This window comes from Mastigoproctus giganteus, chromosome 7, assembly GCF_048544385.1.
Source record: "Mastigoproctus giganteus isolate SK-2022 chromosome 7, ASM4854438v1, whole genome shotgun sequence".
Classification (NCBI taxonomy): domain Eukaryota; kingdom Metazoa; phylum Arthropoda; class Arachnida; order Uropygi; family Thelyphonidae; genus Mastigoproctus; species Mastigoproctus giganteus.
In genome coordinates this window covers 10,800,387-10,821,940 of record NC_143581.1, presented here as the reverse complement: position 1 = coordinate 10,821,940, position 21,554 = coordinate 10,800,387, and the positions used below count along the sequence as shown (strand labels likewise).

Sequence of the window (21,554 nt, the reverse complement as noted above, 5' to 3'; positions counted from 1 at the left end):
GGCTCCAGAATATATATAGGAAATTTTGGGAATGTTCCTCAAACTCCAGATACAATTTTTTCAAGGAGGATGCACTGTCTTCTAGAAAGAATCCATCGCATTCTTGGTAAAAATGAAGAATTGCAGAGTGAAGTTGATCGGATACGACGAAAAAATATTCATTGGGGATAACACGACCTTCTAATGGTAGTACGAGCTGACCCAATCCGTACCAATAGAACAAACGCCATACCACTTCCAGGTGCTCGAGCAGTGGAGGACACGAGATGGCTTCATGAAGCTCACCTCCACTCTTTCACTCTACCATTGGTCAAAAAAAAAAAAAAAAATGTGTAAATCGGGCTTCTCAAACCAAATGATCTTTTTACACTGTCCACAGTCCATCTTGGTGTTGGGGGCAAACTACAATCGAATCTTTTGATTTTCTGAACACTGGACCCTCTACGCACACTACGCTTTAAATTTCTGCAGTCTCATTCTTCGAATACCAATTTTCTGAGGCATTTCTTCCTTTTAGAATTGCAATCTCCTTTCGTTTTCCACTCATTGTATACTTTTGAGATAGTTCCTTTCAACACACCAGTGATTTCCATTGTTTTCTCAATTGTTTCACCTACTAAACGTACTCTAACAAAAACAACAACACCTTTCTGAAAAACTGGAAAGATCATCTCTTTCCCCCATGACTGGATCGACAAAGAAGTCCCAAGAAAGTATATAGTATTATCTTATGCCAAGGGACTTGTAATCATACCACGTGACAACTTGCTGACTTCAATTCAAAAGGTTTCTAATTTTTTGGCCAATAAGTGCAGCATTTTTCAAAAAATTTACATTTTCAAATTTTATCAGGACTATTTGGTAAAATAGTCATCAAATATGAAGCAATATGAGCAATATGAAAATATTACTACTTGGATATAATCGTGGACTTCAGTCAAATAAATTTCTACCTGTGTGGCCTTGTGGCTTATGGCAGTTCAACCACCCTTACCTTCGGTATCGACAGACATATCCTGAAACTCGCCAAAAATAACGTTATCAAAGGCGAAAAACTACGTAATGGGGCGTTGTCCCAAGGACATCAGGACAGAATCGGTAATGCCGTCTGGTACGTGGCAAGGAGAACAGCTCAGTACCAAATGGAAGATGAAGAAAGGTCGAGACTCGAAGACTATATAAAGGGAAGCAGACACACAGCAACCATCTTTCCTGCTCTTACAGATCTGCAGTCAAATTCCAAGATGAAGTCCATGGTAGGTATCTTCATAAAATTGATTCGTAAGGTTAGAAATTGTACGATATTGCGATTTTATTTTTAAATTAATTTATATTCAATTTAATTGTATTTAATTTTTTTTCTTTTCTAGCTTCTCCTCCTGGTAGCATTCACCGCCTGTGCCTACGTCACAGCAAGCGGCGCAGTAGCTGTGGCTGCCCCTGTAGTGGCTACACATGCAGTGGTTGCCCCAGTCGTTGCCACAGGTGATTCTGCAGTGACCTACAGCTACGACAATCAGCGAGCTGCTGTTGCTGTTCCTGTTGGTGTAGTTGGCTACGGTGCTCTGGATAATGGAGTTGTAGGTGTCGGAGGACTTGGTGCTGGAGTTGGAGGACTTGGCTATGGACTTGGGGCCATCGGTCATGATGCTGCCGTGACCTACAGCTACGACAACCAACGTGCTGGTGTCTTGGGACTCGGTGGATTAGGCTATGGAGTTGGTCTTGGTGGACTCGGCTATGGAGTTGGTCCTGGTGGACTTGGCTATGGGGCTGGACTTGGACATGGTGTAGTTGGTCTTGGTGGACTCGGCTACGGAGCTGGACTTGGTGATGGAAGACTTGGACTTGGCTATGGTCTCGGGCTTGGATTAGGTAAAGACTGTTAGTCCATTAATCAAACAACGGATGAGCGAAAGAATATCGTTAATTCGTAATGTATATACAAATTCGCACAAGTTGCAGCTTTAGAGATGAATAAATATTTTCACATGAACTCTTTGTTTGTGGTATTATGATCTACTTTTAATTGACATTTACACCTCACTAATTCCTTCATAAATCCAGCATAATCCAGTAAGATGATTGTTATATTTGGGGGTTCTTTCGGATGGCTTGCAGAAGAGGAGCACCTCAAAGATATAGAGGGAAATGTAATTCAACATCCACTTAGTCCAGTTTGTGGGAGGGGAAGTACCATAATAAATAAAAAATAATACAGTCCACAGACTTAAATGAAAAGTTGAACTGTTTTGTCCAATAAGTGTGTCATAACTTATCAGGTCATGTATTAGGAGGGCTGTTTGAAGTGTAAGGTTCCAGCTATATTTATGAGAAGATATTTAATCAAAAAAAATTAAGGATTCCAAGAATGAAGACAATACTTTCAGAAGTAGCTATCGAAGTAACGTACAATATTTTCCCATACTTTTTTGGCGCCTTTTCCATATAAAATCTTGATCATGTATTGATCTACAACGCTCAATGAATAATACCAAAAATTCTGTAAAGTTTGTTATAAATATTTGCATATGCAAATATTTATACTGAATTTAAATTTTAATTAAAGTTTAATTGAATAGGGTTACTATACAGTGCCCTACCATTAATATCTGAACACCCCTCCATTGATATTGGTCACGTCCTACCCAACACCACTTGTCAGATAATTGTAAATGTACTCCCAAGTCGTACAGCAAGTATGACTCTGAATAGGAAATTCCGAGATCGATGGAGTTAACAAACTTCCAGCGCGGAATGACATTCTGGTGTCATATAAGCAGTCGGTCTGTAAGTGACGCTTCAGTGGTATTGAAGATACCCAGGAAGGCCACCAGTGGTGCGATCAACAAATTGAAGCGGATTTCTGCTGAAACCGCCTGGAACCGACCTGGAAACCCCTGAAGCTGATGGAAAATAAATTCTGAAAGCGACAGATGGACTTAATGAAGTGATACCAGTTTTCCAATGTCTGGTTTAAAGTCACTTAGTGGAATCTTAAATCACCACGTTTAGTAGTCTGGAATCGATTTCTTTGCTTGGAGAGAATTTGGATGACCACACTAAAACCACATTCCACTTTTATGACGTTGCAAATGCAACAAAGAGATTCTTAACAAGAATAAGGAGATTCGTACTAAGAGTTTTGGTTACAGATCTCCGAGCTGTAACCAAAACGCTTGGTAAGATTTATTACATTTTGGCTCCAGCTCAGTGTCATTTTGCAGCCCAATAGTTCATCCTCAACTGTCCCAATTTCTTCAGTTTAAGAAGATGGATTTATCACCCAATTTGGAATTTCAATCAAAAGAAGATCCTCAGATCGCACAGACATATCTTTAAGCAGCATATCCAAATGGAAACAAAAATTTGCAGATCATCTTGAAAGAACTTGCAGACAGGTCATCATCTTGTAAGTCACCTTTCTCTGAGACAGGTTCTGAAATTGGTGTACCTCGTGACGCCCTATATTTCGTTTGAGTAAAATTAACTTTGAAATAAAATGAACTCTGCAAATAGTTCTTATAAACAAATAATGTGATAAGTAATCTCTCTGAGTTTATTATTGAGTAAAGCATTCATAACACGGTAGCGACCATTGATGGTGCTCTATCCTTGCCTCTTACCGCCACCTAATTAATTCGACCTCCCAGAAGGCAGTATCAACTTTGGGAATCACTGCTTTAGAATGACGAATCATGGTACACGGTCTACAAATTCAATAGTCATGTTTGGGTGTAGTGGATACTCAGAGACAACTACCTGCCGGACTGTATCATCCCGAAAATGAAGTTTAGCAGAGGCATCGAGATGATCTAGCGTTGTTTTTTGTGGCTTGGCTTGGTTAAATAAAAAAAAACTTGGATCAGAATAAAGTTCTGATCTTTTTTGGTAACACAGGACACATTTGTAACACCTTCCTGGAATACAAACTTGACTTTCTAGATGGATCATGGTCGAATAGGGCTTGGAGAGGCAACTATAAAACGAATTAAGACGAAATTTTCAGTGTTGTGATTCCACAAGAGGCCATAAATTCAAGTTACAGGGAACGAAACGTACGCTGAATTGTAGGAAGCTGAGTAATCTAACCTAATAAGGTTAGGTTACCTAAAATATTTTAATTGGCAATTCATTTTTATTAAGTATTTAGGAAGCTCAATGTTATTGAGTACAGTTAGTTATTTAAAATAGCTTAAAGACTTGGAAATGTTACATAAAATTTGATTTTAGTAACGAAATCCGGTGGTGCCAGATCGGGTGTGTAGGGTGGATGGTTGATCTGCACAATGCCATATTTCTTTGGAAATGTCTTCATGCAGTTTTGCGGGGGATATTGTCGTGCAACAAGAACTAGTTGCCTTTCGAGATTTACAGCCTTACGCGGAAATGCACTTCAATATTCTTTGAAGAACCTATACGTAGAATACAGCATTCATTCTATCCTCTTCAGGTACAAATTCATTTTGAATCATATCCTGTTTGTCAAAAACATGGCCAGCATCCTCCTGATCCTGGACTTCTGTAAACGAAGCATTTTGGGCCTTTGTGATGATTTTGAAGTCCACTGCATGCTCTGACGCTTCATCTCTAGGTCATCTCCAGTCTTCAGATGCAATCTCATCTGCAGTGACAATACAGTTGAGGAAATTGGGACTGTTTTGACAAGTCTGGATGAAATCTTCGCTACTTCTGCTCATCAGTGAAGCTGTGCGGCACATATTTTGCACAGACCTTCCGCTTTCCTAAATCTCTCAGAATTTTAAGAATCATCTCCTGATTCATAAAATTCTGAAAGCAATCATCAGATCGTCATGTCAAACGACGAACTTTTGCAACTCTCCTCATTTCGAGATGGTGAGGGACGCTCACTTCTTGGGTCATCACAACGATCCTCACATCGGTCTATGAACCACTTACACCATTCAAACACGCTGGTAAGACAACGTTTCATCACCACAAACAGTTTTTAACATTTCATATGTTCCTTTTGAAGATATTTCATCGAAGCTGATCAATTCTTCCTCTCAGAAACTAAAAAAATGATCGCTACTTGTGAGAACTAGAATCTTATATGAGCCGTCCCCAACTTTGAGCCTTCACCAGCGTCGTTTACCAATTTTTATTTCCAGAAAGGTGTAGAAGACTCCTAATTATCTTAGAACATTGTAGAAGATTCCTGACCGTTGTAGACGATTCTACAATATTAAAAAGTTGGAGTAGTGTTTCAATTTTATAGAAGATTGTAGATGATCCTAGAGTGTACAGCAATAATATAAATTGATGAGTAAGAGCTGGAACTTATAAAGAACTTAATGGTCCTATAGCTGTCCGAAATCCCTGATTAAAACCGGTACATCGAAAGAAAAGGTTGGCTTTGGCTAAGATCCATCAACATTGGACAATTGTTAAGTGGATAAACATACTGTGGACGGATCCAAATTTGAAACTTATGGAACCAAGAGTAGAGTTTGTGAGACGACCAACTGAAATAACAATGGTGTCATATTGTTTAGTGCGTACTGTGTGGTTCCATCATAATCTCGGGTTGGTTTTTGTTCAAGTTGAATTTTGCAGTCATTTTCTCAACACTGGACCTTCTATTCGGACGCACACTTCGCTTTAAATTCCTGCAGTCTTATTCTTGGAGTACGGATTTTCTGAGGAATTTCTTCCTTTTAGAGCTGCATTCTCCTTTCATCTTCCACTCATTGTATATGTTTGAGATGATTGCTTTCGACACTTCAGTGACTTCTTTTGTTTTCTCAATTGTGGCTCCTGCTAAACATACTCTAACAACAACAACAACAACAACAACAACAACAACAGCACCTTTCAGAAAACTGGAAAGAAAACCTCCCTTTCCCATGATTGGATCGACTAAGAAGCTCCAGGAGAACGTTATGCCAAGGGACTTGAAAACGTACCACGTGGCAATTTGTTGACTTCAATTCAAAAGGTCTCTAATTTTTTGGCCAGGAAGTGTATCTTTCTGGAAAAAAAAAACACCACTGCATCATCAAAAGTAGCAATGCCTGCTTTTCCTATTCCAGCATATTTTATTTTCTTAACTTTCCCCACAAGTAAATATTATACAAGCTTACCGTTTCCTTTATACAGTTTTCCAATTTTTCAAAAAATCGATTTTCGAATTTTACGAGGACTATTTGATGAATATTTTACACTCAACAGTCTGAGTCACCGTTCTTTACTGAAGACACAGCAACAATATTTGTCTTTAAGAAGAAATGGTTTAATATTCTTCCTTGGGAATAATTGTGGACGTAACTTCTATAAATTTCGACCTGTGTGGCCTTGTGGCTTATGGTAGTTCAAACTCCTTTACCTTAGGTATCAACAAAAACATCCAGCAACTAGCCAACAAAAGAACGCTATCAAAGGTGAGAATCTACGTAGTTGGGCGTGTTCTCCAAGGACATCAGGACAGAATCGGTAATATCGTCCAGTACGTGGCAAGGAGAACAGCTCAGTACCAAACGTAAGATAAAGAAAGGTCGAAGCTCGAAGACTATTTAAAGAGTAGCACACACCACAGCAACCATCTTTCCTTCTCGAACAGTTGGATCTACCTACAGTCAAACGCCACAATGAAATCCATGGTAAGTATTTTGATAAGATTGAATCTTGGAGTATTTCAATGCTATTTCAGAATTATGGTCACACAATATGTAGAGTTTTCTAATTTTAGAAGTTTTCTAAGTTTATTTATTTCTTTTTTTCTAGCTTCTCCTCCTTGTAGCATTCAGTGCCTGCGCCTACGACACAGTAAGTGGCGCAGTAGCTGTGGCTGCCCCTTTAGTGACTACCCATGCACTGGCTGCTCCAGTCGTTGCCACAGGTGACTCTGCAGTGACCTACAGCTACGACAATCAGCGAGCTGCTGTTGCTGTTCCTGTTCCTGTTGGTGTAGTTGGCTACGGTGCTCTGGATAATGGAGTTGTAGGTGTTGGAGGACTTGGTGCTGGAGTTGGAGGACTTGGCTATGGACTTGGGGCCATCGGTCATGATGCTGCCGTGACCTACAGCTACGACAACCAACGTGCTGGTGTCCTGGGACTCGGTGGATTAGGCTATGGAGTCGGTCTTGGTGGATTAGGTTATGGAGTTGGTCTTGGTGGACTTGGCTATGGGGCTGGACTTGGACATGGTGTAGTTGGTCTTGGTGGACTCGGCTACGGAGCTGGACTTGGTGATGGAAGACTTGGACTTGGATATGGTCTCGGGCTTGGATTAGGCAAAGACTGTTAGTCCATTAATCAAACAACGGATGAGTGAAAGAAGAGCCATTAATTCGTGATGTATATACAAATTCCCACAAGTTGCAGCTTTAGAGACGAATAAATATTTTCACATGAACTCTGTTGTTTATGGTATTATAATCTACTTTTAATTGACATTTACAACTCACTAATACCTTCACATATCCTGCATAATCCTGTAAGATGATTGTTATATTTGGGGATTCTTTGGGCTGGCTTGCAGAAGAGGGGGCACCTCAAAGATATAGAGAGAAATGTAATTCTAACATTTACTTAGTCCAGCTTGTGAGATGGGAAGTACCATAAAGATTAAGAATACAACTGCTTTAAATGAAAAGTTGAACTGTTATGTCTAATAAGTGTGTCCTAACGTATCAGGTCATATATTAGGAGGGCTGTTTGAGGAGTAAGATTCCAGCTATATTTATAAGACATTTAATCACAGAAAAATCTAAAGAATCGAAGCATGAAGGCAATAGTTTTAGACTTAGCCATCGAAGTAAAGTACATTTTCCCATACTTTTTTCTCACCTTTTCCATACCAAATCATGATCATGTATTGATCCACGACGATCAATGAATAATACCGAAATTTCTGTAACTTTTATTCATTATAAATTTTGCATATGCAAATATTTATAATGAATTTAAATTTTAAAATTTAATTTAAGTTTAATTGAAGAAGGTTGCTATACATTGTCCTACCATTAATATTTGAACACTCCTCCATTGATATTGGTCACGTTTCTCTCAAGTATTACTGGTCAGACAACTGCAAATATGCTTGTTATCACATTCAACCAAATATGTTGTTTGAAATGTAACTTCTTAACCACTGTCCATAGTGGAAGATATCGATCAGAAATTTCCTTTTGTAATCAACAGGCTTCAGCTCATTTTAGCTCAGTTATTTCTTCTTCTAATACCCAAACTTTCTCAGTACAAGAAAATGGATTTATCACCCAATTTGAAATTTTAATCCAAAGAAGATCCTCAAACTGCTAAGACATATCTTTCAGCAGCATATCGAAATGGTCACAACAAAATTTGGAGATCATCATCTTGAAAGACCTTGCAGATCATCTTGTATGCCATCTTTCTCTCAGACAGGTTTGGAAATTGGTATTGATCCCTACGGCCTGTATTGCACTTGAATGGAGTTAACTTTGAAATAATAGCAGAGACAACTGATTTGACCTTAATAAGATTGACCTCATTTCCTTGCAACTGCAAATTCATTTCATTGAACTCTGCAAACAGTTTTGATAAATAAACAATGTCATGCATGATCTCCTTGAACAAAGCATTCATATCTTCAAAAAAACTCCATAACAATGTCAAAAAGGTTGTAAAAGCATCTCATGCAAGAAGTTTTAACCGCAACATACCAATTCTGTTTGTTTTAAAATCATCGAACAAGACTGCAACAGAAATAGTCCGAGAACTTTATTGCCACACCTCGTATATCTTCAGTATTTTAACTGAACCAGCTGGTTTAGCCAAATTCGAACCAACTTAAACAACCTCAGACCGTCTGCAGCAAACTTAATGGGTTCAGTTAATACGGAACCATGGGATTCAGTATAAGAAGACCATGGAATCCAGTATTAGCCCATACAATTAACGAGCATTTCTTACATTAAACATGAAATTTTTTGTGAAATGTATCAGCTTATTACACCATTTATTATTCCTTTAAATCAAGAGTTCTGAAGCATTTGGGCCAGCACCCAGGAGGAAGATCAGGAAACCATCTTCAAAAACAATAACTGAATTAATTTATCTGATGATGATGAATTTGAAAATTAAAATTTAAGGTAAAATAAATATTCCCAATTCGAACTACGAAACTAGTTTCGTATTGTAACGTATTAGCATTAGCATTAGCATTAGTAGAGGCATTTGATGCAAGAAAGCAAGCTTATGCAGCATCAGCCAAAAAAAAAACCCACTTCCACTTCACCCCTCTGTTCGTTCAAAATACCTGTCCAGCTGAGCCTTAAACTTATTTAGGCTATCAACCTCCACCACAAGGGATGGAAGTCTGTTCCACCAACCAACCACCCGCTGGCTAAAGGCAAATTTCCGCACGTCTATCCTACATCTGTCTTTCCTCAATTTGAATTTATGCCCTCTCAGGTGATTTTTCTGAGCTAGAGGAAGAATCCCATCAGCATTGAGCATGCTTAAACCATTCAAGGCTTTATACACCTCTATCAGATCACCTCGCTGGTGCCTAGTCTCCAAACACTGTAATTTGCAAAACTTAAGCCTTTCTTTGCCTTAAGCCGTACTTCAAGCTTTGTAGTGTGTGTGGTGGATGTCCTTGTTGTTGTGGAATTCTGGGGCATCAGCGACTTAGACCATATTGCGCTGTCACGTTCGAAACTGGACGGATCTGAAAGCCGACCCATTCTTCCTCTCAGACACTCAAAGACTGATCGCCACTTATGCGAATTAGAATCTTATATGAGCCATTCCCGGCTTGTAGCCTTCACCAGCATCGCAGACCAGTCAATTCTACAGACCAGACTATTCTACAATAATTTAGAAAGTGGGAGTATTGTTTCAATATTATAGAAGATTGTAGATGATCCTAAAGAGCAATAATATAAATTGTGGAGTAAGAGTTGTAACTTATAAAGGACTTCATGGTCGTATAGCGGTCTGGAAACCGTTATTAAAATTGGTACATCGAAAGAAATGGTTGGCTTTGGCTAAGTTCCATCAACATTGGACAATTGGAGAATGCAAAACGTGCTGTGGACGGATGAGTTCAAATCTGAAATTTTTGGAACCAAGCGTAGAGTTTATGTGAAGCGATCAACTGAAATAAAATGGTACCATTTTGGTTTTATGGAATCATCTAGATCTTCCATCCATGAAGTTTGCCAATCTTCACAAAATTTATGGGAAACCTTGCAGATCGCTTGAAATTAAGGTTAGTGAACACACTATTATAACATTAATCGCTAGAATGTCACATCTGTGTAAGACAATGATAAAATCTTGTGGAGGATTGATGAAAAATTAGTATTAATCACTTCAGTATGGTCTGCTATAAAATTTTCAATGCTTAATAAACAACAAATCCCACACCAAAAACTAACAAATAATATGAACAACAAAACCCAGTTAGATATTGTTTTCTTTGAGGAATCAACATTTGGCAAAATATCAATTACTGCTCTTACCTTTATCTTGAAAAACTTCGCATTTCAAAGTACCTGAGTCCATAGTCTTTAAACTAGAAAAGCTACTTCAACTGAGACGGCTTGTTATTTCTCGTGGAATCTACAGGACCACTGTTCATATCATAAGAGGTTGTCCTCAAGGTATTATCGTCTACCGTCTTTGCTGCTATGTTGGAACCCTTCCTAGCGTCATATTCTAACTTTAGCTCATATGCTGACTTGAAGCTCTTTGCAACTTCGAAGGACCCTCAACATACAGCGTGAATAAACCAACAAGTCGCAGCACAAATCAAGCATCTAGCTGACTATCTAGGGATGATACGATTGGAACTTAATCACTCCAAATCCGCCCACATGTCAATCACAAAACGGTGAGCGAGGAATGATGTCCAAGTAATCTTGAATGGGAAACGGATACAAAGGGTCTCGTAGCACTCTGACTTGGGTCTTATATGGGATGAGAGCCTCACCTTCGAGCATCACTTCATGCACACTATAAAGAAAACTTACGCTGACTTCTGGGCCATCCCCCAAGAACGAACTGGCTGTGAGAACTGGATCCTGATAAGCCAGTATATGGAGAGATGCCTCACACCTATACCACCGAGATTTGGCCCTCAGCACTGATTTGCTACAAGAACATTGGATCCTACGTAGAGTGGAAATCCACTCACCATTTCTCTATCTATCTAACAAACAAGCTGAAATATGATATCCTGGAAGTACATTGTCCACTCTAGATAAACTACTGTCCAGACGAATCGATTCCCCCCTCTGTTAAGAGATTATTTCGGGACTACGAACCAGAGAGGCTGAGCAATCGAAATGGCACCTCCTCTCAGACATTCACAAACCGCTCAGGTCTAACGAATATGTTCCCAGACAATACTCTACAGTTCTTCAAGATGTCGGATGCTCGTCAAGCAACACTCATCTGAAAAAAGTGACTCTCCTCCATGAACGTTGAAACATTGTCTATAGATGTATATAAACTATTTTAATTAAAACTGCAGTGACCTACAGCTACGACAATCAGAGAGCTGCTGTTGCCGTTCCGTTGGACAAGTTGGCGATGGAGATCTTGGTAGTGGATTCTTCGGTGCCGGAGGACTTGGTGCTGGAGTGATCGGAGTCTGAAGACTTGGCTATGGACTTGGGGGCATCAGACATAATGCTGCCATGACGTGCAGCTACGACACCCAACGTGCTGGTGTCCTGGGACCCTGTGGACTAGACTATGGAGTGGGACTTGGCGGACTTGGAAATGGAGTTATACGTGGACATGGAGTAGTTGGTCTTGGTGAATTCAGCTACGCGGTTGGACTTGGTGGACTTGCCTATGGATGACTTAGACTTGGCTATGGTCTTGGATTAGACAAAGGTGTCTTATTATACTGATGAGGCAAGAAAGGAGCAGAAGGGAGTTATCAATTCATTCTGTATATACAATCTCGCACATGCTGTAGCTTTATAAGGATCAATAAATATTTTTTCACGAATTCCGTTTTTTATGACATTATGTGTTTATTAATTGAAATTGATAATTGATTAACTATCAGCTTTGTGGGGGGAGGATAGTGATTACACACCGTCCTTCCTCCTCAAGCTGGGTTGAAAAGTCCCCTCAGTGACTTGAGGAATTTTTTGGGCCTTTTTTGAGAACGCGGCTGAGTTAAATTAGTCTCAGGCGAGGGTCGCATTGTTTATTCTCCCTTAACTGGTTTATCTCTGGTTTTTCATCCAGCAAATCGGTTGTAGGACACATGCAATTTACAGACACATACATACGGTGGCCTAAGCTGCTGACAGGGCTGAGGCTAGCATTTGTGGCGCCTGAGGCAAAACCTTGTAAAAGCGCCTAATTCATGTCGTATCTTAACATCTAGCAGCGTATATTTTAGGGGGAAACTCTGGTAAGGTCCTCACTTGCGTATCCCTGGCGTCTGCCCTTGTTACTAATGTATCTAAAACCTTATAACAACAACTTATTAACCGTGACTATTGTGCCATCTAGTACTTGTTTTTGGTACTACTGACGAAACTGATTATAACAGTATGAATGAGGTTATCAACTAGCACGCCACGATCCCTCGTGGAGAAAAAAGGTAAAAAATCAAAAATAAAAACCAGTGCATCAAAGGACGACTGGTACGAAGGTTATCTGTGATCAGTGATCTATTAATCATCATTTATCCTACCTGATTAATAAAATCTAGGTAGACGTTCCATTTTTAATTTTGTATTATGTTCAGAATCAATATTTGCCACAGCGAAATTCAACATTAACATTAAAAAAAGGAAGTACACTGAATGGACAAAAATCATGGGATACCTACCTAGTAACGGATAGGCCCACCTTTCGATGGATAGTCACACTGAGAGGTATTGGATCCACCAGTTCACGAAAGCGTTCTACATGTATGCTTGCTACACAGCTGTCCATAATTCTGTCGCATTCCTGGGTGGAGGATCCAAAGCTCGAACGGACCTTTCCACAGCATCACAAAGATGCTCCACAGGGTTCATATCCGGTGAACGGCGAGGCCCTTCCATGGTGGTAAAATATGCGGAATGCTCTTCGAACCATGTTCTAGTCAACACGGCTCTGTGAAGAGGTGCATTGTCCTTCTGGAAGAGTCAATTGCCCTGTGGGTGCACGATGACCATGACGACGTTTATTTATACTGAGATCGAATTGTTGTCTATGTGAATGCAGTGTACCTATATACCTGCCAAGCTGTGGGTTCATCCACTAGCTAGAGGGGTGACAGCATCGTATTGCCCAGGAATCAGGTGTCCCATGAATTCTGTCCTTTCAGTGTAATGTGATGAGACGAATCACTATACACTTTGTTTTGCACCGATGGTAGGCAGAAATCAAGATGGCGAGAAAGTCATGAAGCGATGGACCCTGCTTGTCTTGTTAAGAAAAGTCAATCATCTGAGGTGGTATTATGGTAGGAGGAATGTTTGGTTAGCATGGTCTGGGTCCGTTGATACCGGTGGAAGGTAGAATGTCATCGAGGAAGTACGTGAATTTTGTATCATATTTACTCCACCCTGCAATGTTACACTTTTATACCCGAAGATGGTAGCCAATTTATGGATGACAATGCAACAGCACAACGTATCAGAATGGTTCGGAGAAGATGACACGAATTTCCACCATCTTCTCTGGCCTCCACATTCATCTGAGCTCAGTCCAATTTAGATTGTGTTTGGGGTATGCTGAAGACAGAGGTACTCGGAAACGAAGTCCTCCTCCTACAAGATTGTGGAAGCTATATTTTTCTTGAATACTATTAGAAATAAAGGCAGCCCGATTCGATACTGAATAAAGATTCGTATTTTTTTGGCAGTGTATGTATTACCAAAAATCGAAATGACGGATATATACAGAAGTGTTTCTCCTCAATGTACCACTTGGCCTTGGTGGTAAAGGTTTAACCAAATTGGTGTACAATAAAGATTATATATAATATTCTAGAAGAAGAAGAAGAAGAAGAAGAACTCGTCTTAGAAGAGAGTCACCACTGTTTTAAAATTCTATAATTTTCCTATTAAGACAGAAGGGTACTGCAGTACAAAAAGTTTCTTAGTTTGGAAAGGTGAAAAGGCGCTAGTCACCACTGGTGAACCAGGAAGGGGACTTCTCCCTTCAATTAAAAATTATCCCGGAAAGAAAGCGGGTGGCCTTGCTACATTATTCCACCATTTCTTGAACGACGAACACTATGACCTATTTCGATTGTCCTTGACAGCCACACAACGTGTGTGAAAAAGCGTGTAACTGATTCCCCCACCTCCATATACTTGTCCTTTTAAGGCTTTCAAAAGACTATTGGAGATTTACCCCTTGAATGAGAGAGAGAAAGAAAGAAGAACACTTTCCTAGCGGAACTAAGTTGCAAAGTCAAATTCAATCAGATTTTTTATTACGAAAAATTTGGTATATTCTCGTCTGTTTCCAATACTTTCTTCCTCATTCCTCAAGCAGCAACAGAAATATGCAGGCCAGGGTTAACCTCCTTACAAGCACAGGTGTCACCAGTCACCCCCCAAGATCAGTCACCTGTTTTGATCACTTATTTCTGGAAGAAAAGCTATTTTACCTCATTCTAAGAACTCATTTATTTTCAATTTATTCGAAGCTATTTGACAGTAGACGCAGGGGTCCTTCGTTATTAGAAAGGGTTGTTTCGCCTTTCGTTTCAAGGTTTATGCCCTCAATTCACAAAAGGGACACAATGATTTCGCCAAAGGGAGTCAAAATAATTGACTACAAGAATTTTAACGTATTTATCAATTACTCTTATGAAATTGATGGTGCAAATTCTAGAAATTGAACTTGTTCTAGAAACCTGTATTTAAATAAAGGGAATTTATTTTAAATAAAGGAAATAGAAAAACTTGGACAATCTCAAGTTTTCTGGAACGTATATAATATACTCCTGGCTTTAACTGTTGTGATTTCTTAATACTGGTGACCATTTTGGAATGTTATTGCTTTGAGTAGCATAGTTCCTTTGGGCCTTAATGCTCAAAAAGGGGACCCCCCCCCCCCTCAGGCGTATATATAAAATTTTGATCATTACAGAAATTATTGGATGGTTACTAGTAAACGTAATCAAAATCCCCTAGTGAGTCTTCTAACGAAGAGAGCCAAAAATAAATGATTTGGTGTTAGTCCCCCCACAAGAATCAAAGTTTACATCTCTACACTACTCACTGGCTTTCTAGCCAGTATTTTGCAAAATTAATTTTTTCATATTTTAAAATTTTCAACGTTTGGGGAAGCACTCAAACGACAATGGGAAAAATTCGTTTGGGGGAGTGAACGCTCCACATCCATAGTGCAGCCGCTTTTCCATGGATCCGATTTCTATCATCAGTAATTCAGTCTTGTGACTGGTCAGCTTCCTTTGATGAGCTGTCTCCACCTTTGTCTCTCCTGTGCCATTTGTTTTAGTTCCTCAAAATTCAACGTCCTGTTTCATCCAGCAACGTCCCGATGAAGGTATTTTAAGGTTTCTTCTAATCACGTGGCCCACCCATTTGAGTCTAGTTGATCTTATTCTATCTAAAATTCTATCTTAGACATCTTAATACTTCCACATTTGAATCCAATCCATTTTAAATTCATTTAAATTTTTCCCTCCTGCGCCAGCACCACATCTCGAAGTCCTCTTTTTGTCTCTCTTTGTAAGAATCCCTGTCTCTGCTGCATATTGAGCCACTGACCAGATCTATGTAATTAGTATCTTCTTCCGAATTTCCTGTGACATCTTCTTCTGTGTAATCAACTTTTATTGTTGAAAGATTGTTTTGCCATTGCAATTCTATTTTGAATCTCAGTTTGACATGGAATGTCCTGTGCAAATAACTGCCCCAGATACCTAACGTGCTCTAATCGTTCTATTCTGACTCCATCGATCTCAATTGGGAAGAGAATTGACCTTTTACCCATCATCATTGCCTTGGTTTTTATCACTTTTATCTTCATTCCATGCTTCAGCGCTTTCTTATTTAGTCTTCTGATCATTTTTTGCAGCGTACCAGGGCAACCTGCTAGTATAGCCTGATCCTATTTCTATAATGTATGTTTAGTTTTCAGAAGATCCGCTAGATGGCAACACACTATAGGGGATATGTAATTTTTCCTAATGGCGTACCCAGAAATTTTGTTTGAGTAGAGCTGATATGTTCTCCAACACATGGCGGTACAACTGCATAATATAAGACAAAATCTTCAGGAGCTTTATTCCCATCAACATTCTGTGGGTATCCCTATGCCCTGGTCACTAATTGTTAGCAATTAATATTCCAAACTAGGCTTCAAGAAGCGCTTTTTAATGTTTTTAATTTTAATTTGTACACGTATATAACTATTTATGATTTATTATTAGTGATTATATGTTCAGTTTGGCCGGTTACTTTTTTCTTTATTGCCTCACCATCCTGAAATCTTTCTGTGAGGGCAGTTTTCACCTTAGAAAAAAGGGAGAAGTGAGGTGGTGCTAGATCGGAAGAGTAGGGTGGATGGTTGATCTGTACAATGCTATGTTTCATCATAAATGTCTTCACAACAAGTACTGCAGGTTCGCCTGAGAAATGCACTTCAATAGTCTGAAGCACCTGCACATAAAAAGCAGCATTTCTCCCCTTCAGATACAAATTCCTTGTGAATTATACCGTTTGTCAAAAAACATGATCAGCATGATCTTGATTGTGGACTTCTGTAAATAAGACCTTTAATGATTTTGAAGTCTGCTGTGGTAGTAGCAGTGGTAGTAGTGGCATGTGATGCAAGAAAGCAAATGTATGGGCTTATGCAGCATCAGCCAAAAAAAAAAAAAAATAATAAAAAAAATCACACCATTCCCTCCAAATGCCTGTCCAGTTCCTCCTTAAATTTATTCAACCTATCAACTTCCACAACGACAGATGGAAGTTTGTTCCAGCAATTAACCACCCGCTGGCTAAAGGCAAATTTCCGCGCATCTATTCTACATCTGTCCTTCCTCAATTTCAATTTATGCCCCCTTAGGTTCGTAATCTGAACAAGTGGAAGGATCCCATCAGAATTCAGCGTGCTCAACCCATTCAAGGCCTTATACACCTCAATCAGATCACCGCGCAGGTGCCTAGTCTCCAGCCACTGCAATTTGCAGAACTTAAGCCTCTCTTGGTAAGAGGATCCCTTCATTCCCCTCACCAGTCGTGTTGCTCTTCTCTTACACGCTCAAGCAAATCTACATCCTTCCTAAAATGAGGCCTCCAGGCCTGTACGCAGTACTCAAGGCGTGGCCTGACCATTGCCTTATACAGAGGGATAATCACCTCCTTTTCCCTGCTAGCAAAATTCCTATATATCATTGACAAAACCCCATGACCTGCCCTGGCAGCCTGTCTGCATTGCTCAGAAAACTTCATATCTGACTGCACAATTACTCACAGGTCTTTTTCATGTTCTACCACCTTAAGTGTAGTACCACACAGTTGGTACGTTTCTTTGGGGTTACTTCTACCCATATGCAGTACTTTGCATTTGTCAAGGTTAAACTTCAGTTGCCACTTCTTAGCCCATCTGCCCAAATTATCTAGATCCTGTTGCAGTAGCACACTGCCATTACTGTCATTAACAACCCTGCCAACCTGTGTATCATCTGCAAACTTCGACATTAAGCCTGATATACCTTCATCAATATCATTGATAAATATACAAAACAACAGTGGACCTAACACCGAACCCTGTGGAATTCCACTAATAACATTAGTCCAAGAAGAGCAGCACCCATTGATTACTACCCTCTGTCTTCTCGCACTTAACCATCCTTTTATCCATTGTAGCAACTTACCCTTAATACCATTCTGCTCCAATTTGTACAATAGTCTTCCATGCGCAACAGCGTCAAAAGCTTTCCTGAAATCCAAATATATGATATCAAAATTATTTTTTGCATCCAGTTCCTTTGTAAACACATCATAATATCCTATCAAATTTGTCAGACAAGACTTTCCCTTAACAAACCCATGCTGTGTCTGAATTATTGCTGCAGTCTTGTCTAGATGATCCTGCAATGCATCTTTAACCAGTGACTCCATTATTTTACCCGGAACAGAAGTTAAAACTGGTCTGTAATTACTCGTGTCACCCTTCGATCCTCCTTTGTGAATTGGGGATACATTTGCACATCTCCGGTCCGTGGGAACCTCCCCTGAGTCCAAGGACGCTCTCATAATTATGGCTAAGGGTTTGCTTAGTTGCTTTGCCGCCTCCTTTAATATAACTGGATAGATCCCATCCACCCCAGGTACTTTTCTTATGTTTAACTTCAACAATTTCTCCTCCACTTTGCTTTCAGTTATTACAAAATCATTAAGTATCCCGCTACAATTTGATAACCTTCTGCCATTTTCAAACCTTAATAATTCCTCATGTGTGAATGTAGATGCAAAATACTCATTCAGTTTGGTATCTGAGCAGGATCATCAACAGTCGAACCATCGATGTCAAGTGGATCAATCAGATTCATCCCCTTCCTTTTAGAGTTTATATAAGTAAAGAAATCCTTGCTGTTTTTCTTAGCATCTTTTGCCATGCCAAGATTTCTCGTAATCTGCCTTCGCCTGCCTAACCTCCTTTGTGACCTGATTACAGATTAACTTATATCTGCCATAGGCTTCTGAGTCGCTTGATAATTTATATGCATCCCATGCATTTTTATTCTCTGTTACGAGTCTCATTAGTTCATTTGACAACCATTTAGGCCTAAACCTTGAACAATATTTCTTAATAGGTATGAAACTTTTAGTAGCATCCACGATAAATTCCTTGAATGCTTCCCACTTAGAATTTACTGTTGGTAACATCGTCAGTTTATCCCACTGTACTGAATTTAAAAACTTTCTGAGACCACTGTAAGGTTACTGTCACAACTCCACATGCTGCACTGCTTAACAGCTCAACAAATGCCCCATTCTGCATTAATACATGCCAAGAGTAAACCACTACTGATCAAATGTCACATTTCCAGTTGATCTCCGAGGCCAGTGGCTTTTGTACGTATCTTTTGTTCTTGTGGTATTGTAGTGAACATGCACAATTCATATAGAAACTTAAAGGACTTATTTATACACTGGTGTTCAAAATTTAAGGATCAGTCCGATTTTCACCTGTAGCTTCTCGTAGGAGTGGCCTGGATAAGGGAAAAGCATACCAGAGGAGCCTCGTGAGGTACAAAAATGATGAAGGAAACAACACTGATACAACGGAAACAAAACGGTACAGAGGGACTTTATTCAAAAATGGCAACATAGCACTAGCTGCCGTGATACAGATGCATCACTGTCAAAGATGGAACAAAAGGTGTTTTTTTTTTTTTTAGGAGCATTAGCAACTAAGGCCATATTGCTCCGGGATATGCGGTGGTCATTCCCTGACCTTTCCGCATCCTCCGTATTTGGTGGTGACGGGCTCGAACCCCGGTCTAATCAAGAAGCGTGTGCTACGCACTGCTGCTCCTTCCCACCTGGCTACGGAGGCGCCGGAACAAAAGGAAGAGGTCATCCTCAGTAGGAGATATGGCCACCCTTAATGTGGATGCAGGCTTTGCGCCGCCTGTCCATACTTAGAACAATGTTGTTGATAAGTTCTTGCGGTAACATCGTCCACTCCTCTGTCAGCGCCATCTTCAGCTGGTGAACATTTCCTAGTAGGTGTGGATGTGCCACTAGGTGCATCCCCAGAGCGTCCTATAGTAAGATTGCCGTCCTCCCCACACTCAGTAGAAAAGTCCAGAGTTTGAGTCCCACCGACAGGAGGAATTTTTATGGATCTTTTTCACAACATGGCTGAGTTTGTCAGTCTCAGACGAGGGTAGTGTGCTTTTTTTCTCTCCGAACTTGAGTGTTTTGACCAGAAAACACAAAATATGGACTTAGTTGCCTAAAACCCTACTACTAATACTACTACAACCCTTGTAATTAAGATTTTTGTCTATGTTAAGATTACATTGTTTTTATATCTTGTTTAGAAAATTCCCATTCCTGCTAAGATAACACATTTTTTCATTTTGGAAATAAAGTATAAAATACATGCATGAATACATGAGAATAAATACACAAATTTTTGTCTAAATACTTTAATTCGTTGGTCGTGTTCTGTAAAAGAATATGGATGTCATACAGGGAACTGTGCATCGTAATCTACCTACATGCAAAGATAAAACATATTTCGTGTTTTGCACAGCAACAATTAGGAAAATAATACACCTCTAATTTCAAAATAAAACTATAATACACTATGATTAAAACCAGATGACTATCTCAGTTTTGCTTTAAATACTGTCACTGTGGACAACTTGAGCACTGCTTAAAACTTTAATAACAATTCAACTAGAAAGCACTTGTGTCGTGAATAATTAACTATATAAGATCACCTAAACATTACATGCATATAGTCTCGGAAAGACATTAGGTTTGTGCTAACACCTTAGGAAGCAACGTGATGAAATTTCACACCTTGAGCTGCAAGTTTTTCTGAAAGAATCAAAATTCAGTATTAAACTGAAATTACATTCTGCAAGTCTCCAGTGAGACTGATGTTATACTCAAGCTTTTATCCAATCCATTCATAGCAGGGAGAAAACACTATTATTTATACAGTAACCTCTTGTGAGAAACTATACCATAAGCATTACTAAAATCCCATTATATAATATAAAAGTTGTTAAATATCACCGTTAACCAATAAGATTTAAAAACAGGAAGTGTTTCAAATTCTTTCCTTTTGAGCTTCTTGTAAACAGTTCATAAGTTTGGGAGTTGCTGATGTACATAATTCATTAGGCATGAGACAGAAGCTTATGTACTCTTCATCTGTTTACCTCAGATAATCAAAGACTAATATAATTAAAATATGCACAATTTCTGACATACTAGCATATCATTGTTAGACTTGACTTAAACGCACAAAACTTCAGAGGTTACAAGATAAAATATACATTTTCCATAAAGTTAGAATGGGCCAAAACCTGAGTAAAATGCATATAGGAAAATATTTTTATTGCTGTTAATTATATCTTTCATAAAAATATATATATTCAAAACATAAGCAGTAGTAACAACTTTCAAATAAACCCAATGTTTCAAAAAAAAACATAAAAATAAAAAAAAAAACAATCAGTTGAACGTTTTTGAAAATGTAATTACTCATTTAGTAATTAACAGTAGTTGCGTACATCACAAAGTTTCAAAATTAAAAAAGAAATTCATGAATAAAGTGCAAAATACATTGATCACAGTCACTGCATAAAGAATAAATCTTTTGTCTGTTTAGTATAATAACACTGCTAAAAATTAGTTCTGTCATAGTTAGGTTAATTATTATAGTACCTAAGAATATAAAAAAATAAGTTTGCAAACAGCTGCTTTATTATTGCACGATTACTTCCACCATTCTTTAAATCCAGTAGTGACTCTTGGTTGCCACCGAGGACAAATGGGGTTCTTTTGTATGCTAGCAAAAAGAACAGCACTGGGTGCACCTCTTGATCCCTACTAGAATTGGTCTTTATTA

At 39.1% G+C, this 21,554-nt stretch overlaps 1 protein-coding gene across 1 annotated transcript; it reads left to right on the top strand.

The window, feature by feature from the left end:
- The first annotated feature begins 1,142 nt into the window (after window positions 1–1,142).
- Window positions 1,143–11,600, top strand: LOC150082497 (uncharacterized). The gene is made up of 4 exons (XM_090377795.1): window positions 1,143–1,256; window positions 1,371–1,884; window positions 6,761–7,264; window positions 11,488–11,600. The coding sequence occupies exons 1-4, from the start codon at window positions 1,143–1,145 to the stop codon at window positions 11,598–11,600; spliced, it is 1,245 nt and encodes a 414-aa protein (XP_090233921.1).
- Window positions 11,601–21,554: the final 9,954 nt, after the last annotated feature.

Bases quoted from the DNA above. Each gene is read 5' to 3' on its own strand.
- LOC150082497 (XM_090377795.1), top strand. From the start codon at position 1,143: ATGGAAGATGAAGAAAGGTCGAGACTCGAAGACTATATAAAGGGAAGC. The intron at 1,257-1,370 runs GTAGGTATCTTC...TTTCTTTTCTAG, and splicing joins ATTCCAAGATGAAGTCCATG to CTTCTCCTCCTGGTAGCATT. The intron at 7,265-11,487 runs GTTAGTCCATTA...TTAAAACTGCAG, and splicing joins GCTTGGATTAGGCAAAGACT to TGACCTACAGCTACGACAAT.